Source organism: Podarcis muralis, chromosome 7 (genome assembly GCF_964188315.1).
Source record: "Podarcis muralis chromosome 7, rPodMur119.hap1.1, whole genome shotgun sequence".
NCBI lineage: Eukaryota > Metazoa > Chordata > Lepidosauria > Squamata > Lacertidae > Podarcis > Podarcis muralis.
The window spans coordinates 45,162,022-45,189,327 of NC_135661.1; the positions used below are offsets into that span (position 1 = coordinate 45,162,022).

General features: G+C 46.3%; 1 protein-coding gene across 8 annotated transcripts in view; it reads left to right on the top strand.

Moving 5' to 3' along the window:
• The window catches only part of RIPOR1 (RHO family interacting cell polarization regulator 1), a 100,606-nt gene that overhangs the window by 67,773 nt on the left and 5,527 nt on the right, over nucleotides 1-27,306 (top strand). For all 8 annotated transcript variants that reach the window (XM_028739764.2, XM_028739762.2, XM_077931690.1 and 5 more), the window contains exons 2-18: nucleotides 3,768-3,894; nucleotides 10,496-10,648; nucleotides 11,419-11,497; nucleotides 12,116-12,139; nucleotides 14,134-14,187; nucleotides 14,790-14,942; nucleotides 15,054-15,117; nucleotides 15,416-15,459; nucleotides 15,666-15,791; nucleotides 15,887-16,035; nucleotides 16,428-16,557; nucleotides 19,287-19,988; nucleotides 21,118-21,233; nucleotides 23,268-23,448; nucleotides 24,307-24,442; nucleotides 25,123-25,284; nucleotides 26,384-26,542. In XM_028739764.2, coding sequence (XP_028595597.2) covers nucleotides 3,794-3,894; nucleotides 10,496-10,648; nucleotides 11,419-11,497; nucleotides 12,116-12,139; nucleotides 14,134-14,187; nucleotides 14,790-14,942; nucleotides 15,054-15,117; nucleotides 15,416-15,459; nucleotides 15,666-15,791; nucleotides 15,887-16,035; nucleotides 16,428-16,557; nucleotides 19,287-19,988; nucleotides 21,118-21,233; nucleotides 23,268-23,448; nucleotides 24,307-24,442; nucleotides 25,123-25,284; nucleotides 26,384-26,542 — 2,533 coding nt within the window. In that variant the 5' untranslated portion in view covers nucleotides 3,768-3,793. The remainder of the gene's footprint in view (nucleotides 1-3,767; nucleotides 3,895-10,495; nucleotides 10,649-11,418; nucleotides 11,498-12,115; nucleotides 12,140-14,133; nucleotides 14,188-14,789; nucleotides 14,943-15,053; nucleotides 15,118-15,415; nucleotides 15,460-15,665; nucleotides 15,792-15,886; nucleotides 16,036-16,427; nucleotides 16,558-19,286; nucleotides 19,989-21,117; nucleotides 21,234-23,267; nucleotides 23,449-24,306; nucleotides 24,443-25,122; nucleotides 25,285-26,383; nucleotides 26,543-27,306) is intronic.

The following is a 27,306-nucleotide window of genomic DNA, read 5'->3' on the forward strand; positions in this document are numbered from 1 at the left end:
CTCTTTAGAAGGAGATCCCAAAGCCAGAGGCTTGTGTTTAGGCCCTGACGACTCCTTGACTCTGCCTGCAAGTTGGTGGCAATCGCTTGGTCAAGCAGCTAGCATCCGAAGCGCACTGAGTTCTTCTGAGATCCTTTGGGCCTAGAATAACTTGACAGTGTGAACTGAGAGACTGCCTGGCAGACTCTGTAGGGCAGAGCTTTCCAAACTTATCATGTTGGTGACACACTTTTTAAACATGCATCATTTTGCAACACAGTAATTCAGTTTTACTAGCAAACCAGAGGTTAAACTAACCTCTTTGCAGCCCTGGGAAGAGCGCGGGGAGCATTCGCACAATACACCTACACACTGCAGCCGACACACTAACGTGTCATGACACAGTTTCGAAAGCTCTGCTGTAGGGTATAAGTACAGTGGTACCTCAGGTTACAGATGCTTCAGGTTATAGACTCCGCTAACCCAGAAATGGTACCTCGTGTTAAGAACTTTGCTTCAGGATGAGAACAGAAATTGTGCAGCGGCGGCAGTGGGAAGCCCCATTAGCTAAAGTGTTAAGAACAGTTTCAGATTAAGAACGGACCTCCAGAACGAATTAAGTTCTTAACCTTAGGTATCACTGTAGTCCCTCCCTTGTGATGTGGAGGGTGATGCCTGCCAGGGCTGGAGGGCAGCTGTGTCAAAGGCACAGATCAGGGGTGGGAAACCTAAGGTCTGCTGGAATGCATCCTTGCACTCTCATGACTCCTGCTTGCCTGGACGGATGATAGAGAACTGTGCGTCAGTGTGTGTGTGGAAACTAGCTTACTGTACAAAGGTAAAAGTTAACATTCATTGGCCCCACCACCTCCGCCTCTGTCCCTGCCCACCATTGGCATGTGGTTTCTGTAAGGCTGCTTAGAAGGGAACGTAGTCCTCAGGCTGAAAAGTTTTCCCCACCCTTGCCATAGATCTGCACAATGCGCCATGAGAACTGAGAGCAAAAAAATGGTCACATTGCAAGGGTCTGAGGAGAACCAGGCCCAGTTTGGTTCCCAGAGAAATGTGTTGTGATACATGTTTACTTTATTTCTAAAAAACACTTTTATACCAGTTTTCAGCCCTAGCACACACACACACCCTAGCAGTTTGCAAGAAAAGAAAATACTGGTTTAAACAATAACAGAATTAAAACTGAATGTTAAACATGACATTTAAAAAGTAGGAAGAATGAATCAAAACCTTCAGTCTCAATAAAGGCAAGAGCCAAGTGGAAAATAAACATTTTTGTTGCTCAACCTAAAAGCCATTAGGGCTGTGGCCAGTTTGTCCTAAGAATCACTGGACAAGGTGAATTGGTGCCCTCATCTCAGGCCATGATAGTTTCTTGCTCCTAGCAAGAACATTTTAATAATTCTCCCTAGAAGAAATCAAAAGTCAATGAAGATTTATATTTCTAGTCTATAGAAAACAGCACAACAACATGCTAAAAATCAGTGGATGGAGAAGAATTGGAAATTTGCAAGTCAAACTGGCTAGGGACGCAACTCTGAATTTCAGTCCAATGGTACTCCAGTCCCCTTTTATTATATTGCAGCTCTTTTCCAAAGGAAGTAAGTGTATGTGGGTGCCTGCTACATAGAAGTACATGTGTATGTTTTTACTCTCTAATGGTGGTGTTGTTCTATGAGATCCAAGCCTGTGTTGAGATTTGAACTTCTCCAGGTCCAAATACATAGCTCTATCCTCAGGTCTCCCCCCCCCCCTCCTATTGGTAAATTCTTGAAAATCTGAGTTAATGGTCTTAAACCTGAGCCACTCCTACCTAAGCAAATGACATTCCAAAGCATTCTGTTTAGTTTCATTCCAGACACTAGAAATAGTTCCCTGAGGGTCAGGAGACAAGGGACCATTGCCTCTTGTCCTCAACAAGCTATGAAATTGGATATTGTGGGCTCTCTGATCTTGGCAGATCTTGGTTTATATAAATATGCCAGTCCTTCAAGGTGTGACAAGACTGTGTGTTTTCTGCAGCACACACAGCTCACCCTCTGGAATTTGGCATAATTTGGGGTGCCACCTTTGGCTAAGAATGTGGTTTATAAATATTTAAATAAATGTGCAGAAAAGAAGGTTGATTGGTGATTTCTAAAGGCTGTTGTGTACAGAAAATAGCCAGCTGGAGTGTGGGGCAGTTCTGTGTATTTCCTCCCCTGACTTTTTTTTTTTTTTTTTTTTTTTGGCCTTTCAGGCTCTTTCACTAAGCCACAAATGATTAACATATGTGAATAGGTAGGCTGGTGACATTTGTAATTGATTTACAAAGCTCCACTAAAAATCCCTAAGGTGAACAGTTGCAACAAGAGATGGGTTTCTTCTCGGAAGTGAGGAACTTTGTTTAGCCTGAGGGCCACATTCCACCATGGGTGAACTTCTGGGGGCCACGTGCTGGTGGGGAAAGTTGGTGGAACAAAGGATGTGACTCTTACCTTTGTACAGCAAGTTGCATTTCAGCTACCAAAAAAGCCAGAGGTTTCTACATATTCATCCCCAAACACATGAAACACATCTCCATCCAGAATCCAGGCAGGCCAGAGGTATTATCACAGTTCAAGTACACATTCCAGCCAGATAAAAGCACTCAAGGGCATAGGGCATTCCACTGTGGGGCTTGACAAGCCTAAGAGGCCCTATTTGGCCCACAGGCCAGAGTTTCCTCACCTCTGCCTTAAGCATGGCCCTTTTGTACAACTGTATTAGTTCTCCTGTAAACAGCAAGCGAGTGATCGTGAAGGAAGGACACTTAGACAGCCAATTCTGGAGAGACTGTTGCTTCCAGCACTTGGACAATAGGGCAACACCTTGACTTTTGCCCTCTACTCAGTGTTTGATATGGGACAATGCCTTCTCTCAAAAATAAGACCTGGTCTGAAGGATCTAGAAGGGAAGGCAGTCTTGTCTGTTTATTCCCATGGTAGATTCGTCAAGTGGGATAGCAGTTGTGGCAGGGTTGGGGAGCCTGTGGCCCTTCACATATTGTTGGACTCCAGCTCCCATCAACCCCAGACAACATGGTCAGTGATGATGCAAATTGTCCAGCAACATCTGGAGGCTTGCAGGTTCTTCAGCCCTGACTTGGGAGGAGGGTGTGGGTGTGTCAATTGACTCGGCAGCTGTTGTGAGTGGAGAAGTGGTATAGGCAAGGTCCTACTGCTTCCAAAAACAGTGGACTGACTTCCAAGTACATCACCCCCCACTGTACTAACCTGGTGTTGCTGTACTTGGTGGAAGAGCAAGAGATTGCCAGCAGCTCCAGTTTAAAGGAATGCAGTAGATATCAGGCCTTAGCCATTGCCTGTCATAATAAAATCATAACTATGTGTCTGACTTGGTACAAGGCAGATTTGTGTGTTTGATATTCCAGGTTGTGTTTTAGCAAATGGAGGTTGAGGAATGAGCTACACAGGAGCCCTTTGCAAGGCAGCTGGGTTATGAGCCTCCCTTACTGGATCATAACTTTGATCCTTCTCTTCATTTTCTGAGATGTTGTAGCTCAGCTAAGTCTATTGTTTTTGTGTATCATTGTAATTAGGGGTGTCGCTTTTTATAAACTTATGACTCAGTGGTTGTTTTGGTTACATTTAAAAAGCGCTTTTCCCATCATCATTCCACCTCCTGCAGCTTTGATTTCCTCCTCCCTCTCCTCTCCCTGTACATTGCTCCCTGACATGGTTCCTTTTGCTCCCCCACTTTGTCCTTGATGCCATGCTCTTCTGTTCTCTCCGCAGGGCGTCCCTCCAGGTGGAGCTCGACAATGTCACTCTCAGTGCGGCCCCAGCGGCGCAGCCTGGTGGTCAGGATCAATAGGAGCCAATCGTTCGCTGGCGTCAACTCCACTCAGGACAAATCTTTCAGGTAGGCCCAGAAAAAGCTTCCTTGGTGGAAATGGGAGTTGGAGCATGCGGAGAACAAAGTGAATGGTGGTGTGTGATGCTTAAATGGCTAATTGCCTTCCCTTCCCACCCAGGACTGAGAGTCATGCTGCTGTACATACATTTTAATTTGTTGTGCAAAATGTATTTTGTTTCAGCTAGTTACAGGGGAAGGGCTAGCATATGCAAAATGATCCAATCCCCTGGCAACTGGACTCAGCCTCCTCTCAAATCTCCTGAGTGCTGCTACTGACCACATGTTCTTAAGCTTCATTCCCATCAGGACATGAAATACTTACTTTAAAATAACAAAGCTGAAATGCACACAGCTTTGTTCATAACATAGGATATTACTTCAGCAAGAACAGTGGCTGGCTTCTTACTTTGTAGTATTAGCTCACTGCCTTTGCTCTAGAGATGCTTCAGGAAGCACCCCTGCCTATATAAATTGCCATAATTATTCCCAATGTTGTTTGTTTGCTTGTTTAAGACATCTACATACCACTTAATTACCGTATTTTTCGCTCTATAACACGCAGATTTTTTCTCCTAAAAAGGAAGGGGAAATGTCTGTGCGTGTTATGCAGCGAATGTGTGGTCCCTGGAGCCGAAAAATGAGGCAAAAATCAAACCGCGCTTCAGGGAGAAGGGAGCTCCGTGAGAGAGGAAGTGGTGGCTTTCCTGCATTCTGCCTCAGGGTCTTACTGCCCACCCTGCTCTGTTTCGTTACTGTGTTTGCTCAAACGGAACAAAGAGCAGGGAAAGCCCCTCCCCTCCAGGCAAGTAGAGGGGAGAGCAGAGCGTCCCTCGTTCTATCCTCTCCCTGCTCCGGAGGGAACAATGTTTGTGAAGGGAAGAGAGATTACAGGTTCGGCTTAAAATTCTGATTTGACTTCCTGCTTTTTGTTTTTGGAGACACACAGCATTCAAATATGCTTTCTTCCATTTAAAAGGATGAAATCCTTAAACAGTGTTTTGCCTGTAAATTCATGCGATCTGGAAGATTACAGTGTCTGTACCTCTTAAGGGATGGCAAAGCTTAGGTTTCGCTGCTAAATAGTTCTTAATGCAGTTAAAATGCTTTCTTCTGTCATGCTGGTGGGAGGGAGAGGGAGAGAGAGAGAGCGCAGGCTGGCTGGCTTGTGTGGGTGGGTGGGGGGAAACTTTTGCCTTCCTTTCCTCACGTTATAGCCCTCTCCTGCATTCTTAGCCTTCTGTGTTTTTCCTTCCCTCCCCACTTAAAATGTGGTTACAAAGCATGGATCCACATGGATCCTCAGGATCTTTGCATTGGGTCACCCCAAATTCACCATCAGAGCACACAGCATGTCCATGGCTACAGCCTGCCCCCCCAAAATCACACACCCATTGTTGCCTGGGGCTGCAATGGTGCAAAAACGTGGTTACAAAGCATGGATCCACATGGATCCTCAGGATCTTTGCATTGGGTCAGCCAAAATTCACCATCAGAGCACATAGCATGTCCATGGCTACAGCCTGTCCCCCCCCCCAAAAAAAAAATCATGCACCCACTGTTGCCTGGGGCTGCAATGGTGCAAAAACGTGGTTACAAAGCATGGATCCACATGGATCCTCAGGATCTTTGCATTGGGTCAGCCAAAATTCACCATCAGAGCACATAGCATGTCCATGGCTACAGCCTGTCCCCCCCCCCCCCCCAAAAAAAAATCATGCACCCACTGTTGCCTGGGGCTGCAATGGTGCAAAAACGTGGTTACAAAGCATGGATCCACATGGATCCTCAGGATCTTTGCATTGGGTCAGCCAAAATTCACCATCAGAGCACATAGCATGTCCATGGCTACAGCCTGTCCCCCCCCAAAAAAATCATGCACCCACTGTTGCCTGGGGCTGCAATGGTGCAAAAACGTGGTTACAAAGCATGGGTCCACATGGATCCTCAGGATCTTTGCATTGGGTCAGCCAAAATTCACCATCAGAGCACATAGCATGTCCATGGCTACAGCCTGTCCCCCCCCAAAAAAAATCATGCACCCACTGTTGCCTGGGGCTGCAATGGTGCAAAAACGTGGTTAAAAAGTATGGGTCCACATGGATCCTCAGGATCTTTGCATTGGGTCAGCCAAAATTCACCATCAGAGCACATAGCATGTCCATGGCTACAGCCTGCCCCCCCAAAAAAATCACGCACCCACTGTTGCCTGGGGCTGCAATGGTGCAAAAACGTGGTTACAAAGCATGGATCCACAGGGATTCTCAGGATTTTTGCATTGGGTCACCCCAAATTCACCATCAGATCACATGTCTGTGGCCACAGCATGAAGCACAAAAATGATACGTCCACTGTTTCATTCAGAATATTTTTTCCCTTGTTTTCCTCCTCTAAAAACGATGTGCGTGTTATGGTCAGGTGCGTGTTATAGAGCGAAAAATACGGTATTTGAATTTCTAAGTGGTGTACATAAAAAAGAAATCCACAGAAAATTGGACTATAAAAATTGATCATAAAACTGAACACTACTTTAAAATACCTGCTGGAACAGGAAAGTCTTAGTCATGCACTGGAGAATCAGCAAGAAGGCTGCATGTCCCATTCCAGCTGAAAGTAAGTTCCACAGGCTGGGGCCCACTACATTGAATACACAGGTTCTAGTAGTTACAAGCTGTGCATATGAGCCATTTCTGATGTTGGGGCTGTGCATCCCCACACTAAGAGGGAGGTATCACCAGGGTTTTGGGAATCCCAAGCTTTTCAGAAGTATAGTTTTTTCACCATACAGTCAGTCTATGGCTGTATCTGCTGTCTGGGTGGAGAGTGCTTCTTAGCATGTGAAAAGCTGGCATTTTCTGAAAGCTGGGTATGGCACCGAAATGCGCAAGGTCTGTAGATAGTCACCTTTCAGCCTGTTGGGTGGGGTGATGAGGTGTTGATATGCTTGCCCCATTTTAAGAATGCTTGAAAACAACTTGTTTATCTAATGAATGCACTCCTAAGACAGTTCTGTGTTTCATTACCACTGGTTTAGAGCGGGAGCAGAATCCCTCGTGGGAGGAAAGAGTAGGATGAAATCTGACTAACAAGCCAGTCCATAACATAGACACAGAGACCACATGTTAGAAGGCCCTTTATTTCTTTCTGTAGGAACATTTGGCAAGTGGATAATTTTTTCCTTGGTGAACTTGAGTACGTGAGGCTGGATTCTTGAAGTACTGACCAAAATGAATCATAGAATCATAGAATCATAGAGTTGGAAGAGACCACAAGGGCCATCGAGTCCAACCCCCTGCCAAGCAGGAAACACCATCAGAGCACTCCTGACATATGGTTGTCAAGCCTCTGCTTAAAGACCTCCAAAGAAGGAGACTCCACCACACTCCTTGGCAGCAAATTCCACTGTCGAACAGCTCTTACTGTCAGGAAGTTCTTCCTAATGTTTAGGTGGAATCTTCTTTCTTGTAGTTTGGATCCATTGCTCCGTGTCCGCTTCTCTGGAGCAGCAGAAAACAGCCTTTCTCCCTCCTCTATGTGACATCCTTTTATATATTTGTACATGGCTATCATATCACCCCGTAACCTCCTCTTCTTCAGGCTAAACATGCCCAGCTCCCTTAGCCGTTCCTCATAAGGCATCGTTTCCAGGCCTTTGACCATTTTGGTTAGCCTCTGGACACGTTCGAGTTTGTCAGTGTCTTTCTTGAACTGAGCCAGGCTAGATGCAACAGAAGTTCCACTTGATGGTGAATGCTCCTGTTTCTGCAGTAATTAAACAGAGGGAAGGCAGGCCTGCAAACAAGTGCCATCAGCCCACCATACTCAGTGCCCTTATTGCCCATGGGCAGTGCTAGAACATTTAGGTTTAGGTCAGGGTGAGGCAGAAGGCACAGGAGTGTCAAAATCCATAACATCAGATTTCTTTAATCACTTCCCCAATGTGTAGAACAATTCTGTAAATTAGTATTTCAAATCAGCAAGCATTTTTGCAACACTGAATTGCTCCAGATATAACATTTCACGTTTCTGCTGGTGAGCTTGGAACATCTGTGAGGAAGCAATACCTGTTGGCTTAGCGACGGTTGCCATCTCAACCCAGAGACTGTTGACATTTGGAATCCTCATTTCTGTCAGTTGCTGTGTTTTGAAAGTTTAGATCTGATATCAGAATTCCAGCTGTTGGAGTCATTTTGTGTTTCTTACCCTTGAAGGGAGTGAAGTCTACAAAGTACCGTACTGTTGCTTGTGAAGGATCATGGAAAAACCTAAGCCTTTGAAAAGAAGCTACAGGCTTCCTAGTACTTATAGAAGTAAGGTAGCAAGTTATTTCCATGAAAAACAGAGATCTAGGTAGGACTACCATATTAGAGGCTTATTGGGTTGGTTGAAAGATAATATTACTTCATGTTGTACAGTACCAGTGCCTCCCAGTTGGCTTCAGTCTTCTGCTCTGTTCATCTCCTCACCTGCCTCCAAATCTTTCAAGAGTATCAGTCAGGGGCTGGTGTAAGCCTTTAAGTGCCATAGGCAAAATTAGTATAAAAGCCAATGCTGGATCTTGAAGCTGTTGGGCTAAGAACCAATCCTCGGCCATTCTGCTTGGCTCTCTTTCACACCCCAATTCCAACTAGCCATGTTTGTCCTGTTCTGGGGTTCTGGTTTTGTTTTGTTGGTCTCCTCTGAACTTCTTAATGAAGTCTTCAACTGCTAGCATGCTGCTGCTTATGTCCAGGTTTACTGGGCTTTTCACCCACAACCTACTGTTTCTGGGATTCTTTACTATTGCCTGGTCTGTTCCTGGAAAAGACCATAGCTTACTGCTAGAAAGCATGCTTTGCATGCAGAACATCCCAGGTTCAACCCCTGCCATCCCCAGTTGGAGGGATAAAATAGCAGGTGAGGTGGAAGGCTTTTGCCTAGACTGTGGAAAGCTGCCACAGATGAGGGTTGACAGTACCAGATTAAACAGACTTACGGTCTGACCTGCTACGTCAGCTTCCTATGTTCCTTTGCTATCAAGACTTGTCCATTCTTCCTTCTTACCTCTGTCAGGAGCAAAAATGTCATGAATGTGATAAGCATATACTTCCCTACTCGTTATCTGTTACTGCAGAAGACATGCCGTCATGGTCAGCTGTCTAAGGCTTCCTAACAGCAAGGCATCTTTCCTAGTTCCAGTCCTCCATTTCACACATCTCCCAGCAAGATGTACAATTTCTAGACTTGGGACTATTCCTGCAGCACAAGGATGGGGAACTTGTGGCTGTCTGGTTGTTTATGGACTCCAGATCCCATCAGCCCCGGCCAGAATGGTCAGTGGTCAGGAATGATGGAAGCTGTAGTCCAGCAACATATGGGTGGCTAAGGGTTCCCTGTTCCTGTTGTAGCAATAAAAGATTGACCAGTAACTCCCAAAATAGCATGGGATATTAATCTGGCAGCAAGAATTTGGAGCCTGAATAAAATAATCTATTCTAGGTGGTGCAGGGATCAATTTAACAGTAACAGCCATGCCCATTAAACTAGTCAGTGTTGCTTAGAATCAAATTTAGCACATGTTTGAGAGAAAACAGGGTTTCATTTTAGCTGGAAGAGAAAAGAAGAGGGAATGAAATTCAAGAGTCAGGAGTTCATTGTGATTCTTCAGTTATACACTAGGGCAGGATGGGGAATCTTTAGCCTGTGGGCCAAATTTGTCCTGGCACAGGTTCCAATTTGGCATGCACTATTTCTCTCAAACCATGACCTCCTTCCCCACATCTGACAACATATGTCATGTTAGTTATGGGGCAGGTAGAATTGTGGCTGGATCAGTTGTGCAACCAACTTCCCCATGCAGAACTCCATCATGCAGGTGATACCTGCAAAAAGCAGGCTTGGAGTTGTTGCCCATCAGCTGATCAACCCTCCCAATCAGTGGCACTTCAGAGAATTTGCTAGCCCTGTGTAACTGTTTTGAAGTCCTGATGATTGGACAGTTGGGGCACCCTGCTCACCTATCAGATTTGGCCTGCTAGGCTAGGGTAAATAAGGATCTGGCCCACTGGACAGATCAAGTACCTTACCCCTATACTATACACGGAATACTTGAGTGACTCTACCAAAACAATCTGATCTGAGTTGTGACAATACTCAGGCATGTGCACTACTCTTTGAGTAAGGAGCATCTTCCTTAGGATAGCATTTGTGAAGTGCTGCATGCTGTTCCCTGCTGGACATATACTTTAAAGGGTTTAGAAGTACACTTCCAAATGGCACTGTGCAGAGTTGCTGGTGCTCTGTGGTTCTCCCCCTCCCCTTTTGTTCCTGGTAGTCCATATTACAATAGGGGATCCGGTTCATGCAGTCCGAGTGACCCACTTTCAGGGTATAAAGCGTGGGAAAATGATCTTTACTATGGGTTGGTTTTTTAGCATTTTCTATGCTTTCAGCATTCGCTCTAAGCAGCAGCAGTAGTGTGGAAAGCTTCCTCCTGAGTGCATGTATTTTTGTGATAGGTACTCTGCACTGTGAGTCAAAGCTCTGGGTACACTCAGTCCATTGTTTTAAGAGTCAGCCCGGCTCCACGACGTCATGCTTTGCTTGAGGATTTTTATTTTTATTTTTTAAGGAATTTCCCTGCCTTCAGCACCCCAACGGTCTCCAGGAAGTCTGGCTCCAGGGTCAGTAGGATGTTTTCAATGTCCCACAAATCCCCTCCACCCAAGGTGCCCCAGCCGGAGCGACTCGACGAAGTGTACGAAGCACTGAAGAAGGGACTGACGTGAGTGATGCTGCTGCCAGAAGTCACGCCATCTTAACCTATGGCTTGGGGTGGAGGTGCCTGTTTCATTGAAAATTGTTTAATGCCATCTTTCTATCACATGTTGATGTTTGAGGCTCCCTAGAATGAATGTTGGAATGCAAACTCACTAGCAGTACAAACCCAACAGTGGTAGATAGAACCCAGATCTCAAAGGGGTGGGGTGCCAGCTCCCAGTGATCATAACAAACACTAACCATAACAATAACTAACATATGTATGCCCCAGCCTTTGCCAGCCCAGTGCCCTCCAGATGTTTTGTACTACAACTCCCATCAGCCCCAACCAACTTTCTCAGACCCCTCCCACCTGTCAAAACTGGCCTGTGGAGGGTGGGATAGTTTTTTGCCCCGCCTCCCTCTATACACATACAGTATAATATTTCTTCCCACACAACAATGCACTACGTGCCTGCATATTTCCTCTCTCCACAAAATATTTGAGTCGGTGAGGGTACATGCAGGCAAGTAGCACAGTATGTTTGCTTAAACCTTAGTCTATACCAGTAGCCTTCTCCGTGAAGCTGGTGAACCGAAAGCTCTGCTGGACACAGCCGAACTGGGCACAGCCTCCTGGGAATCTGGAAGCAAGGATTCTGTTTGGGTCCTTGCTGCCAAGGATAACATCCTGTAGAAGTTTGAAAGAGTGGCCGGGATGCTGTCTCCCCATATCTCTTTACTTAAAGGGGAAGAGTCCTGCTGCTTCTGCTTACCCCATTTCTCCCCTAACAGTGCTTATCTGGAGGTGCACCAGCTGGAGCTGGAGAAGCTGAGCATCCAAATCCGCGAGTCCAAGAGGAATTCTCGACTGGTGAGTGGAGGGTTGGTGCCAACTAAAAGCATTCCTGCCCTCAGTGTATGCACTTCATTCTCCCCAGAGTGCAGGACTGGCAATAGTAGAGAGACTGTGACAGGTCAGGGAGGGGAAGGAGCCTTCTGATACTGTTTGTTTTGGAGCCTTTGCCCTCTCTCTCACCATTGGCTCCTGCCATGTTTGTAGCCTCTCAGCAGTTCTGATCCTGAGGGTGCTTCCCTAGAGCTATGGGGCAGACGACAGTTCTTGGGACACATATACTGTACATGCTTTTTGGGAACAGTTGGTGCTGGCCACCAACTTGAAAATGGTGTTCGACAACCTCATCGGGGAGAAGGATAACAGTAGCAACTGATCTGTGATGAATGGATTTTATCTCCCAATATGGGATGCAGTGTGCTACTGAATACAACTTGTTGGTGATCGTAAGCAGGAGAAGGCTACTGCATTCATGTTCTGCTTGTGGTATAACCATAGGCATCTCGCTGGCCACTGTGGGAAACTGGATGTTGGACTAAGTAGGCCTTTGGTCTAATCCAGCAGGGCTGTGTATTCAGCAATCATTTTTTTCTGACCTCTGCCTAACCTTCACCTTCTCCTTGTTTTCTCCTCTAGGGCTTTCTGTACGATCTTGATAAGGTAAGGCATGCTGCGAAGGAAATTGTGCTTGCCATGGATTGCGGGTGGGGGAGGGCTTGTCAACCCGTTGAGTTCTGTATCCCTTGGATGCAAGACATTGAAGCTTCTGGGCCTTGGGTTGCATCTCTTATGCCTTTGCTAGCACAGAAAGTCAAGTTACTTGACTTCAGTGATGCTTCTCTCCTGCTGCTTCTGCTGCTTTCCTTCAGATGTCGCTTCCTGAATCCTTTGTTTTGCTGGCCAACTGCCTTAAGAGCCAAACTAGATGTGACGCAGGAGTTCTGCATCTCTTTTCACTGGTGTTTCTCTTTAATTTAAAAGCTGCCTCGGAAGTCATAATCAAAAGCAGAAGAGGGGAAGGAAGGAATGCTTAATCCTGCATTTCTGATCTCTTCAGCTGCTTTCTCAAATGCAGGGGAAGATATACTGGGGGTGGGGGAAGAAGCTTGGGGAGGTCCGTTTTGAGCTTTGTACAATGGCTATAGACTAAAGAGTCAAGCAGGTTCTCCTGCACCCTGCTGGCCCTTCCTTTGCTCAGACTGGCAGCCTTTGAGGTTGCTTTTGGTTTATAGTGTAGCAGATGATAACTTCCCCACCTTGGAGAGGGGTGGAAAGGGGTTCCAAGACAGGTATTGCTACTTTCATATCAAAAGAGTAGGATCATCAACAAAAGAGTGGATGTAAACATCCTATCCTGCTCTTTTGCATCTGATAAACAGTTCTTGCAAGACTTTGCATTGTTTCAAAAACATGCAAAACCTGCTTGGTGAGACATGAAGTGAATAAAAGAAATACCATTAGGTAAATACCTTGCGAAATCTCTCTTGAGCCAGTTGCAACTCTCTTATAAAAACTATTTGCCTATCTCCAGCCTGAGGTTAGTCTGGGTATTAGCTGCAGCAGTAACTTCTGGTTGTGGGGCCGAGAGAACATAAAGAAATTGAGGGGGCAGTTTTTTCAGTTTTAACTCAAGCATGCCTTGGCTGAAGCTGCTCTTTTCCAAGAAGTTTCCTTGAGGAACTGAAGGCAAAAATAAAAAATAAATATGCTAGAGACATAAGGAAAAGGGGTAGCTAATTTATCTTTTAAATAGATAATGAAATCTCAAAATAATAATGATAACGTCAAAATGATGAAGTTTCAGAGTTAGTTTCTAATCTCTTTTCTTCCCAGTGCTTGACATCAAGGAAACCAGTATATTTGCTAAATGTGGTGACTGGGAGGGAAACAGCCATGGGGCTAGTCCTCATTACAACTTACATGCATCCTGCACTCTGCCCTAAGCAACAAAAAGCACAGGAAATGAGTTTTCTCTTTGGGGGTCAGCTTTGCCTGGTGAAAGGATGCTGCATTTGGGCAGGCAGAGGAGGGAGGCAGATGTGTGGTTCCGAAATTTTGAGTTAAAAAATGAGAGAAGAAAATGAGCGCTTCCAGGCCTCCCTTTTATTTACAGTCTGCTGACCTGGACTTCTCTTTTCATGGGCATATCTGATATGATGTAGTGATGGCCTCTAATTTGATGGATTTTAAAAAAGAAGAGGAGTTGCATGTTTTTAAGATGTCCTTTCTGTTAAAAGTAGGAGGGAAGCATTGAAAGTGGGAACAAACCAACCAGCTTTTTGCTTGGTGCCTAAAAGAAAGCAACTTTGCCAGTTTCTCCTACCCCTGCCTTTCAACCCCGAATGACTTCCTCTTGCCCATAAAACAGCAGCCAGTTGCCCAGTGATTAACCTGAGCTAGGCTGTATCTGCCTAGCTTTAAATATTGTTCTTTTGCCAATGAAGATACATATCAGGAACTTGTTGCTCTAAAACAGATCAGCAAAGGAATCAGTTTAGCCTGTAAGCACCAATACTACTATCTGTTGCAAATGGAAAGACCCCAATCCTTTCTTGGGCAAGCTGGGAACATAGAGGATTTCTGGGACCTTGTACTACTTAGTCAGTCGGATTTCCAATTCCTGTCTAATGGGATTTCCTTTTATTGTCTCGCAGCAAGTCAAGTCAATTGAGCGGTTTCTGCGCCGTCTGGAGTTTCACGCTAGCAAGGTACCAGCTGCTTCTTAGCTTGTAAAACAGAATTTCTGCACTGAGAAAAGCTGAACTCTGTCACTTTTGAATATTATGCAGTTTAAGTTTGTTTGTATCTATTTGCTCATTTTGTATAGTCTCGCCGTGAGGCAGATAGCTATGTAGGGGACCGGCGTTCCAAGCAAAAGAGTCTGTTGTGTTCCATAGAACACTTCATGTCTGCAGTGGGGAAACTGTGGTCCTCTAGGTTTTGCTGGGTCCCAGCTCCCATCATTCCTGACCTTTACTCATGCTAGCTGGGCCTGATGGGAGTCCAGTAACAGTGGGAATGCCACAGGTTTCCCACCTTTGCTTTATGGTGGGAGCAGAGGAGGATTTAGGGAAGCGTGGCTGGTTCGGTCACACTGGGCGCAGAACCTCAGGGGCGGCTAAGACTTTGATGTTGAATGGAAGACGGGAGGTGGGTGGGGGACACACCAAATTTTGGGTTCGCACAGGGCGCCACTGAAATTTGAGACCCTATTGAATGCTTCCGTTGATCTGGGTTTGTGGCAACCAAACTTTCTGCCAAGCATCCCCTGCAGCCCCTCACCCTAGCTCTGTGGTTTACTTCCGAACAGATAGATGAGCTTTACGAGGCCTACTGCATCCAGCGGCGGCTTCGGGATGGAGCCCACAACATGGTCAAGGCCTACACAGCTGGTTCACCTGGCAGCAAGGAGGCACGCGAGAGCTTGGCTGAAGCTAGCAAGGGCTACAAAGAGTACACAGAGGTGAGTCAAGATGGCCTGGTACTGAGGGAGGAGGAAGGAAATGGTGGAATGGGGACCAGGCTTTGTGTTGGCGGCATTAATGGGCGGTTGTTTGGTTTCTCCCCCTTCCAGAATATGTGTCTGTTGGAGAGTGAACTAGAGAGTCAGTTGGGAGAGTTCCACATCAAGATGAAAGGTACAGAAGGGCAAACAATATGTCATATACAAAGGGATGTCTGGTAGCCATTTTGTAACTTGAAAAGCAGCTTTGGGTGGGCATAACCCTGAGTGGGTGGGAGGGTTAACCCTTTTTTACTCCATGTTTATAAAATGTTTTATGGATGTTTTACTCCAGATCTCATATATGAAATTCCAACTGCAAGTTTACCTCCTAAACGTATATCTGCACCCTATCCCACACCTCTTGTCATTTATGTGGATCAGCAAAATTGTGGGGTCATGACAGAAGCATTGACACTTTTTTCCTCTTGCAGGATTGGCTGGCTTTGCTAGGCTCTGTGCTGGAGACCAATATGAGGTTTGTGAGTTAGAGATGGGCTCAGAAGATGTGGAGAGGGAGGGGCTTGGGTCCTGGAAACTAGATGAACTGGAGTTGACCGAACAGCTTGTTCGAAGGGAATCTGGTTCCCCAGCACTGATTGCAATAGCTCTTGTCCAGCTCTAATAGGGTGCACACCTTGTTTCACATCCAGTTGATCTGAACTCTCTTATTCCTTGTGGCAGATCTTCATGAGATACGGGCGCCAGCGGTGGAAGCTGCGGGGCCGCATTGAGGCAAACAGCAAGCAAGTGTGGGACAGTGAGGAGATGATCTTCCTGCCCCTCATTACAGAGTTCCTGTCCATCAAGGTATCTGGTGCCACTCTGGGCAGCTGGCCCCTGTCACAGGAAAGACAATTCATTTCCTAGGCTTACTGGGCCTCAACTCTTCCTTCTCCTCCCAGGTAACAGAGCTGAAGAGCTTGGCCAGTCATGTGGTGGTGGGGAACGTCTCTTGTGAAACCAAGGACCTGTTTGCAGCACTGCCCCAGGTCGTGGCAGTAGATATCAATGACCTGGGCACCATCAAGCTGAGCCTGGAGGTTAATTGGAAGTGAGTTATTATTCTCTTGAGGCTTGTTGAGTTTCTCTGTTGTGGAGCTGTGTGAGAAATGCTCTTGGGTGAGGAAGGTTGTGATCTTACAGAACCTGAAGGGAAGGGGCCTGATAAGTGAGGGAACTGGGACCATGGTACTATAGATCCTCCTTCCCCAGCTTAGTGCCCTCCAGGTGTTTTTGAACTACAACTCCCAACAGCCCATGGCAAGTATAGCGTGCTGACTGTGACCAACGCGATCTGTGGTCCAAAACTTCTGGAAGGCTGCTCTGAATGGTGACTCCCCAAGAGGATTTAATAATGTGTGACCCTCCCTTTCTCTTCTTACATCAGTGTACAGGAGGGGTGGTTCATTTTTCTCTCTGAGCATTCTGCTTTCTTTTCACCAGCCCCTTTGACAAAGAGGACCAACCATCGTCTGCTAGCACTGTGACAAAGACATCTACAGTCAACAAGAGATTTTCCACGTACAACCAGAGCCCACCTGATACACCATCTATGCGTGAACAGGCTTTTTATGTGAGTGCAAAGGGGGGGGGGGGACCGGAAGGGAATCAAAACCCACACTCCTGGTCCTAGTTGGGAGAACTGTAGCTTTCCTAAGTCCCACCAACTGAGTTTGTGGCTGAGATGTGGCTAAAAATCAGCAGCCTCCTGGATCACAGCTCAAACTTTTAGCCACAATGCTATATGAGCTGGAGAGATCTCCAGAGCAAGTCCTACTTTGAACATATTGCATTAAGGCATGTGGGAGAAGTGGAGGGGTCAACACTTGTTCTCAGCCCAAGAAACCATAGTTTATCAAGTCAAGACTTTAGCTTCTGAACCAGGCCTCTGTCTTAAGCTGAAGAAGTTGAGGAAATTAGTACAGGAAAGGAGAGGACAACATCTGGTTGATAGGGGAAATGTCAGGTTATTATTTATTTTTTAAATGCATTTACCGGTATATCCCAGCATTTCCTCCAAGGAGCTCAAGGTGGTGTGCATCATTCTCTCCCTCCTCATTTAATCCCCACAAGAACCCCGTGAGGCAGGTTAGGCTGAGAGGCAGTGATCTGCCCAAGGTCACCCATCGAGCATCATGGTTGAGCGGGGATTGGAACCCAGGTCTTTCAGGTCCCAGTCTGAGACTCTAACCAGTACCCCCACATTGGCAGATTGATCAGTTATGGAAAGCAGAGTGGTCCTGATTGCCAGGGAGAAGCACCAGCAGATTGTCTGTAAGGCAAGTGAGTCTCATGTTGTAATGGAGCTGAGCCCTTGGTGCTGACCGTTGCCTCTTTCTCCGCTCAAGAGCCTGCCACGGGAGGCTCCCCACAAGCACAGGTGGGCCTTGTTGGACATCTTCCGGGAGACTTTCCTAGAGAGGCTGCCGCGGAGCTGCTCATGCAGCGACGTCTCCTCAGTGCAGCTCGGCACAAGGGCACCTCGGGGCTGTGTAAGTGCTGGCCCTGTAGCTTAGCCTAGTCACCTGATGTAGATGTAGCTGTGCTCTGTCTCCCGTGTGCTAGTCTGTGGTTCCTATTTCAAGGCCTGAATCAGAGCTGTGAATAAGGCAAGTGGATTGACTGCAGAATCTTGCCCGTCCCTCTGCCGCTTTGCAGTAGTGAGCAGTGGACTTCCCCTGTCTTCCCAGATTGTGGTGTTTTGTGGCAATCGTGTGCTTGCTTGCTGCTGCCCCTGAAGGCGGGGTGTGGATCATACAGGCTTTTGTCTCCTGCTTTTTGTAGTCGTAGATTTCTTCCTCACACCAGTTTGCCTTCTGTAATATACTAGCCTTCTATGTGCTGCCCATATTCATCATGTGGCTGCCTTCTGGTGGATTTGGTGGCTGAGGAAGAGCTGCCTCCCTGTAGGCCAGGACTTGAGGAACCTTTGACCTTCCAGTTGATGATGATGAACTCCAACTCTCATCATCCGCAGCCAGCATTGCAAATGGTAAATTATAATGGGAGTTGAACATGTGGAGGATGACAGGTTTCCCCTCCCTGCTCTAGGCCTCCCAAGCTGGTGTGTGTGTGTGTACGTACGTACAGGCTGTAGCTCAGTAGTAATTCAGATGCTTTGCCCATAGAATGTACCAGGTTCAATTCCTTGCAGCTCCAGGTACAGCTGGGAATGTCCCTTATCCCTGGCAAGATGCTACCAGTCAGTGTAGACAATACCGAGTTAGATGGACTAGTGGTCTGACTCAGCATGAGGTGGCTTCCCGTGTTCCTCTGTGTAATTTGTGGTATTTCCAAACTGGAGCAGGTATCTCAAGAAAGGAGGAAATGTAACCTTCAGGGAATTGTGCAACATTCCTTCGTCTGGGGTGCTAACTGAAGTAAACAGTGATTTCCTCCTTGTCTGCCACAAAGATTAGCAGAGAATTGGCATATAATTTCTCATGTGATTTGTGACATGTGGCTCAGTGCTGGGACCTGGCAAACATACAAATCACTCGTGTGTCTCATCTTGGCTGCAATCCCTGCCCTTATCCATGAGTGGTGGATGTATGGAGGAGTGGTGGAAGCTATGTAAAGAAGCACAAAGGGCTTTGAATAGAAAGGGTTGGGCTGGAGGGCTGGAAGCCAATATCCCTCCAAGCAGCCTGTTAGAAAATGGTTAGGGGCTGAAATGTTTCTCAGGTGCCTTGCCATCTTGTCGAGTTGCACCTTGAGTTGTCACAGCGAACCAAGAACAGGACAACTAGGAATGATGGCCCTCCTGGCCAGTTCTGGATCCAACCCCACTTTCAAGGGAGGTTGATTTAACTGCCCACAAGTAGCTGGGCTGCTGCCCTGGAGTCTTGTCTCCAAGACTGTTGAGACTTGAAGCAGAGAATTGCTTTTGTCTGGAAGAGATGCAGCATCACACATCCTGGGCAAGCTGTCTTCTCCAGTGGGGAGCCGAGCCGCAAAATGATGACCAACATTTTGCGCTTCCTGCTCCTACCAAAGTTGCAGTCTCTCTGATATCCAGCATCTTTCCACCCAAAGGGCACAATCTCCCAAGTGTCTGTTGCTGGCCAAGTGAAGAGAGTGGGAGCTCAGTTGCAGCCTGGTGTAACAATGGAGCTTATCATGGGGGTCAAGGGGCACAAATAAGGAAACTTCAGTGAGCCTGAAGAGTAAAGGAGTGGGGTGTGTGGAAGGAAGTGATGGTGTTATGCAGGAGTGTAGGCGGTGACAGATGTTTCCATGCTTGCACACATGCACTATGCTCAATGCATCCCTCGTGTCTCATCTATGCTGCATTCTTTCCAGAACATGTTGCGGCAGCAGGAGGAGCTTGAGAATGGGGCAGCCTGGTCCATCTCTTCAGAGTCTTCGGATGATTCCTCTAGCCCACAGCTGTCTGGAAGTGCACGCCATACACTGCCCAGGCCTATTGTGCAACCTGCAGTACAGGCAACTCCGCCTGCCATAGAAATTGCCTTTACGCAACCCGAGGACAAAGAGCCACCAGCCGTTCGCGAGGAGGTGGCTGTGGCTAACGGACATGTGCCCTATGCTCGGACTCTTAGTCAGATCAGCGAGGCTAGTGTGGACCTGCCAGTGGCAGAGGACAAGGAGTGCACTGTCCCCAGAGACTCCAGTCCCAGGGACCTGCCTCCGCTGGAAACGAACTCCTTGCCCCAAAGTGCAGGCTCAGTGCTGGACACTCAGATCATAGAGGCTGGAGAACAGGAGATTGAGCCTGATGGGGCCACTCCCACTGTAGAAGGGAGTGAGGACACAGCCTCCCAAGCCCAAGAGGTTGAACAGCCCAAGCTTTCATTGAGCCTGCCAGTCCCAAAGGAGCTTCAGCCAGTGGGACTCTTGGAGCCACCAAAGCCCAAGCCTGTGGACTGTGGGCTGGAGGAGGCCATCAACTCACTGGCCTCTGCTCTAGATGACTACCGAGGCCAGTTCCCTGAGCTACAGACCTTGGAGCAGGAGCTCAAGCACCTAGAGGAGATTCTCTTGGTGAGTGAGAGGGGGTAAAGAAGACCGTGGCTGGGGGAAGGACAGCATCCCTGGATCTGTGTATATTTAGAGCTGAAATAAAATGTTTTAACCAAACTTTGCTGAATTCTGGAACTTGTGTGAATTGTGCAAACAAACCTCACTTTGTGCATATTTGCTTGTTGTTGTTTGCATAATTTGTGCCAACCATAGGGAAGAACAAAAGAATAATTTGTTGGACCCCTGAAGCCTCGCTCCCTGACCACTGTAAATTCTTTCTAGTGTTCCCACCATGTTGCAGATGCACATAAACAGTTAACAAAATAGCAATATGTGTATATAACAAAAAGAAAACTGAGAAACTACAATGTAATATAATCCAATTCAATGTAATATAAAGCAGAGCTACAATACAGTATAATAAAACAAGAACGCCCCCCCCCCCCCGAAATGTAACAACAGTTTTTGAAGCACATTTAGAGTCTGGGGTCCCTTCCTTTTTCATCCTCCCTCTTGCCAAGACGCATCCTGACTAACAGAATCCAACACTCAGCCCACAATCAGATACACATAGAAGCCAAATTCTGCCTTACATATAGAAGCAAAAAAAAATATGGTATGTTCCTTCTTCCCAGCATCCTTAAGTGCAACCTGAAAGCTGCATGGCACCTGAGGAAAATGAGTCTGAATGTCTTCCACCTCCTTCCACATTCCATCTTGAGACAGATCAGATGGAGGTTCCCTGGCTTCACTCTCAGCCAAGTTCCCCCTCCCTTTCTCCCCCACCCCTGGGCCAGCCAGCTTTGTTTACCATCCAGCCTGATAAAAAGAGTTCTGGAGAACTTAAAAGCTTGCACACAAGTTTTGTGACATTTTGGTTGTTCTGATAAAAGCTATTGCCCGAATATTGCTTTTGACATTTTTCTTATGCTTTTATACTTATGAGATTAGAAGGTGTCCCCTCCCTACAACTTTCCCCTTAGAAATTGTTCAGAGTTTCTCACTTCTCGAAGCTACAGCGGCTGCAACCACAGAGGCACAGGTGATCAGGGCTTGCTCTCATGGCCCCAGAGTGTTTTGCTGGCAGACATAGGAAACAGCTGCCAGAGTGGACAAAGTGATACTTGTTTTCTTTCCCCTCATCCCACAGCAAAAGCAGGGTGTGTGCCTGAGCCGGGCCTCCAGCACCAGCCTGACAGTAGAGCATGCTCTGGAGAGTTTCAGCTTCCTCAATGCTTCTGATACAGAAGATTCAGATGATGACGGGTGAGTGAGGATGGGGCAGGTTACTAGGGAACTCAGTGTAGGCTGCCAAAAGTTAAAGTGGGCATAAGCGGAACCCCAGCATGTTGGGATTCCGATCTGTATGAGAAGTGGGGACAAAGTAATATTCAGTTGTATAGCGAAAACTGATTGGAGGCTTGCAATGCAAAGGAGCAAAATTAGAAAACTCCTCATCCCAAAATGATGAGGTGTTAACTGAAGAAGGTGTGGCCTCCCAGTTCCTGCTGGACTACAGCTGCCACCATCCCAGACCACTGGCTGTCCTGGCCAGAGCAGTTTGGAAACTGGAATGCAAGTACCTTTGGAGGGCCACAGGCTTTCCCATTCCTGAACCATAGGAGCCTGCAAGCTTTTAACATTCTTGGCTAGCATGTGCCTGCCCTGGAGCTTCCTCACACTAATGAGGTTCTACAATTTTGTCCCAGGTGGTCATCCTGGAAGAGCAGCTGTCTTACAGGAACAAGGAATTCTGGGGAGGTCACCTTCTTCCTCTGTAGCAGCAAAAACAACAAATATACTAAGGCACCTTAAAATACTAACAGATTTATTATGGCACTAAAGTACACAAAGTGTTTCTCCCACAACACCCCTTTGTTTAACCATCTTTGATGAGACGACAAACTGCAAATTCTGGCTATCAAATAACACCCTTACCGTAGCTTTAATCAGGTTGACCAGCTTCTGTATTCTCAAAGTCTTCTCCAGTTGTGGCCTAAAAGTATATTTTCTCACACTCTCCAAATCCAGCATGGGCGGTCAAGTCCTCTGATAGCACTGGTGACCCTTAACATGGTAAAAGCTTCGTAGGAGCATTGAAGGTGCCTCACACAAAGTCAGACCCTTGTTCCAACTTGCTTTGTATTGTCTTCACTGATTGGCAGCAGTTCTGCAGGAACCTCCTGCATTCAAGTGCATCACAACTGAGCTGCAGCCTTTTCCTTCAAAATGAACAAGCTTCTGTATTCAGGCATAACCAGGAGCATTGTACAGAAAGTCCAATGTGGATGTAGAATGGAAATATATTCAGCTTTTTCAAACCTATTCTTTTTTTATTTGTATGAATATTACTACTACTTTTTTTAAAAAAAAACCACCTTGATTAAAGTTGGGCCAGATAACACTGATTCATTGGCCTGCTGGTTGGCAATGCTCAGCTTAAGTTAGGATGCAACAGCCTACGGCTGTTGACTCTCCTCCAGTTTATTTGTGTATCCCCTCCCTGTACCAGAACTTGATGGGAGCTCAGAGGTCTTTATCTCAGGATAGCTGGTTTTTATAAACAGGCCCACAGTTCAGGGATAGTTTGGATTCTTAGTGGCTCCCTTGTCTGGCTCTGTGTTTGCTCCAGGCTAATGTCTCTGCTTGGCACGCTAAGAGACCCAGATGGACTTTTCCCACAGTGCCGATGCAGCTGCCGGAAATGAGCCTGGCCTGACAGGTGAATTCCAGCAGGCTGTGCTGCAACAGTGCCACTCAGCGGCCAGCCCGGGATATTGCAAGCAGGAATCTCTTCTCTTCCAGCCTCTTCTTTCTCTGTAGAAAAGTAGACCAGTGGATAAAAGTGTTTGGGAGTGCTCTGTTGAGACACTGGCAGTCGAAGTTGCAGTGCTCACTCAACTAGATCTGTAACCCAGTTAGGGATATGATAATGGAAGAGGGTTTAAAGTCAATGGATTGATTTGTGTTACTCCATTAAATTTGCATGTTGGGTAAACGTTTGTGAGGCAAGAAGTATATGTTCTCATTTTCAGAAAAATCTTCTGCCAGATTAACGGGGAGACACCTTTTTCAGTAGATTAAAGTTTGTTATATATTTGATTTTGCCAATTAATGAAGTAGATATCACAGCCCTAATTCAGACCTGTTCAGGAGCTTTTTGGTGTTACGTGTATGCTGGGACAAGCCAAATCATACTTGCAATGCATTTCAAAGTTCAGGGGTTGACAGAGTGAAGAAAGTTGGGTTTGCAAAGGACTGGATGCCTGCTAATATCTTCCCTGCTGGCTCTTTTCACAGGAAGGCTAGCAGTGCACAGCCTGCACCCCTGGGCAGGGTACCGGGACCCAGCGAGGCTGTTACTGAAGACACAGCTGGGTGCTTAAGCTCAGAGGGTGGCTCAGAGCCCATGAGCACTGGCAACGAGTTCCTCGACAGGGCCTTGGTCCTACACCTGAACCATTGCAATCGCTTGCTGCTGGTGAGTTCACAGTGAGGTTTCAGTGAAGAATGGGCTATGTCTTTCATTGTGCAAGATGATTGTCCTTGCATAAAAATGAAGATCAGGAGGGTTTGCAAGAGCTTTTAAAAAAACCAAAAACAAAATAAGGAATAAGGAATAAAACGAAATAAAAATACAATACAAATGCACATTTAAAAAAGCAGTACTATGAACAGATTTAAAAAACAAACAAACAAACAAACAAACCACTCAACAGCCACCCACAATTAAAACTTTGCAAAGCCATTTGAAGAAACGTAAGAAATAGATGCTAGGCAAAAACTTGGGGAGAGCATTTCATGGTTGGGGCTCCACAATGGAAAAGGCTCTGATAGCCAGCCAGCAGGAACACCTGGAGCAAGGCCCTGTTAGATTAGCTCAGTATATAGGCAGGTTGATACCAAAGGAGGTCCTTCGATAACACTGGTCCCAGGCCTTTTAGGGCTTCCTCATTCAAAACCAAGACTCTGAAATCTAGATGATGATGATGATGGACTATTGGCCATGTTGACTTGGGCTGATGGGAGTTGGTGCCCAGCAACATCCAGAGTTGGTTCCCCACCACTAGAGGGAACCTGAGACTCGGCCCTTACCTTGGAACTCCTCCTCCTCCTCCTCCTCGTCTTTTCTGACCATCCTGTCAGTCGGACATTGCTCAAGTTGTTGAGTCCCAGCTTTGATGCCAGGCCTGCCCTTCTGTGTTGTTCTTGCACATGATACCTAACCAGGAGGGAGTAGCTACCTTACCTTAAAAGGGCTCTCCGTATGCCATGCACAGTATGAGCTGAGCTTGACCACCTCCACTAAGAATCTTTCCCACATGTATCTGATTCCTAGAAACTGGGCACTTTTGGGCCCCTCCGCTGCCGGGAAATGTATGCACTCGACAGGCTGGCAAGGGAAGCACAAGTCCTGGAGATGGTCTGCCGCTTAGCAGAGGAGCGAGCAGGGACAGCCAGCTCTGCTGAGGAAGGTAAGGAAGAAAGAGGACAGATGTGGAATGAATCTGGGGTTAGCTACATAGGCACTTATTTGCAGGATACAGTGAGTCAACTGTTATTCTACAAAGGGTGTCTGCAAATATACAACAAAGCATGCAGCCAGGCTGTTTGTCTTTCTTCCATAGGGTAAGGTTGGCTTCCTGCTGCCTTGTCTTTGTAAGATACATTTATACCTCCAATAGTTGTTAGTTTTGCCCTTTCTCCCATGCTTTGTTTTTTATATTAAAAAATTTTTTTCAAAGCATTGTGTCTGCCTTTATTCAATGTAACATGCCCTGAACCCCTTTCTTTAAAAGAACAGTTTTTAAAGAGTTGTAAAACTAAACTGAGAATGGGGAAGGGAGGAGATGTTGACCTTACAGCTGCTAGCCAGTCAGAGTTGTGCACAGCCACTTTCTGCAGACCTTTGCAATTTGAGCTCATCCTGCAGAGGAATGGGTACAGCTGACCATAAATATGGTGAGTGTACTTTTAGAGCATTGCTGACTGCTGTTTTCAATGTAAATTTGTATAGGATACTTTGCAGGGGAGGGCAAGAGAGACATTTGTGGAGCTTCTAAGAGTAAGACTGGTTCAGGGGGAAATGTTCCTCCTGGTATTATTCTCATAACCAGAGGTCTAAGCTGTCTATGTCGTCTTTTTCTCCTCTCAGTGGTAGAGTTTTCTTCATGGAAGGAGGGAGTATTGCTCTTCTGGGACAACTGTGTGGTCATGCCTAATCTATACACCTGCCCTGTAGAAAAATTCCTGCAGACACTCAATTCCCAGTATGCGGCACGAATCAATGAACGCCAGCAAGGCCTGGCAGATCCAGGTGGGTGTGACTTGGACACAGGACAGTACTTACTATATGCTTTACTTCTCTCTCCACTGCCCCCAATTTCATCTTACGTTCTGCAGTCTTTTTTATATTCTTTGCAATTCAAGCATGAACCTGCACATTGTGCACCATCTATCCTTTAGCTAGTGATGTGGGAAGGGCAAGGGGCTAATACCTTGACTGCTAGAAGTCCTCCTCAATCCCACGCCGGCTTTGACATTTCATAGTATCATACAGTTGGAAGGTACCTTGGAAGCTATTTAATCCAACCCGAGCTTACCACTTCATAAGGCAAATTGTTCCACTGTTGCAACGTTTACTTTTAGGAAGTTTCTCCTAGCACTTAGCTTAAATGTGTTTTCTTGCAATTTCCACCCATTTCTAGAGCAACAGAAAACAAGCCTGTTCCATCTTCTCTGTCACAGCCCTTCAGATATTTGAAGACTGCTATCACGTCTTCCCCTAAGCACACCTGTCTCTTTCAGGCATTCCTCATTCCACTTGGTTCCCAGCTTTATGTTCCAGCAGGCATGGCTCATGTTTCATGTTGTCAGGGGTCCAGATGCTTGGGATTTTTAAATGAATGAATCTGGGGGTTCCCCGAGTGCTGAATTCTGGGCCAAATATCCATTCCTATGCTTGTGCTGTATGCTTCTTTTATGAGGAAGGTGTGGACAAGGGTCGTTTGTGATGCCCTAAAATTCACTTTCATAAAGGAGTGACTCCTAGGGAACCTTTGAGCCGTTCTTTGCCTTAGACTTAGTTCAGCATTTTTTGTATCGAGATATGTTAAAGACTGATTGTACTCCAAATAACAGTATAACTGGCCCATGATTTGTTGGAGTTGACTATGATTGAACTGTTGAGGGTGGTGGCAAAATGAGTGTAACTCAGAATGAACTCCTCAAAGCTTTATTCATATCCAGAGAGTGAACCCACCCCAGAGCTTGTTCCCAGGGACTGTTCCCAAGTCCCTACCATCCTCCAGCCCCATTCAGAAGCCTGGGTGTAGTTGCAAGACCCTTGCCATACAATTGGTGCATCTACCAAGTATTTGTGAGCCACCTTGACAATGGTTTTTTCCCTGCCACAGTGTGTGTGAAGCTGGTGGAGGAGTTTCTGCAGCGTAGACTGCCCAGGCGCCAGGGGAGCTGTCAGGCTGAGCAGATCACTGTTTTCCAATACTGGAGCCACTTTGAGGCTCTGCCTGTCTTGACGCTGGACTCTTACATCATGGAGTTGGCAGAGGAAGGTATGTTGTGTGACTTGTGAAGATTCATGGAGGGTTCCCACCAGTGGCGTAGCGTGGGGGGTGCAGGGGGTGCCGGCCGCACCGGGCGCAACATCTGGGGGTTAGGGTTAGGGGGCGCAAATCCACGGGTTAGGGGACGCAAATCCATGGGTTAGGGGGCGCAAATTACTTGCCTTGCCCCGGGTGCTGACAACCCACGCTACGCCACTGGTAGCAGCAACATCAAGTGAAGACTTGCACATGTGACCATACCTCTTGGCTCAAATGCCTCTTAAAGGGTTTGATCATCACCCTGCCCATCACAAGGATGACATTTTTTAGGGGAGGCTATTCTTTCTACCTGTTAGAGGCCTGCTTTAAAGCCACATAAAGGGATCTTATTAAATTTGTCCTTAAGTTAATGCCAGGAGTTAATGCCATTCGCTGGCATTGTAATTCCTGCTTGTAGTTCAAGCAGATGCAACTTGCATTTATTGGAAATGTTGCAAATTATGGAATACTTGAAGTTAGCAATGACGAACCTACAAAATGACTGGATATATTACCATACATAATAATGTGCTATGTTAAATCATTAATATTAGCGGAGGATGGAGAAATGATGATACTGTACATCTTATTGCTGCAGTTACAACGACTGTTAGTCAAAACTGGAAAAAATAAAGGTTCCATCAATTATAGATTGACTATTATAAATTTGGGTTATAATGTATATGCATGATGGGAGTAATTTTAAAATGCTGTAATGATTTATATATTTGTTT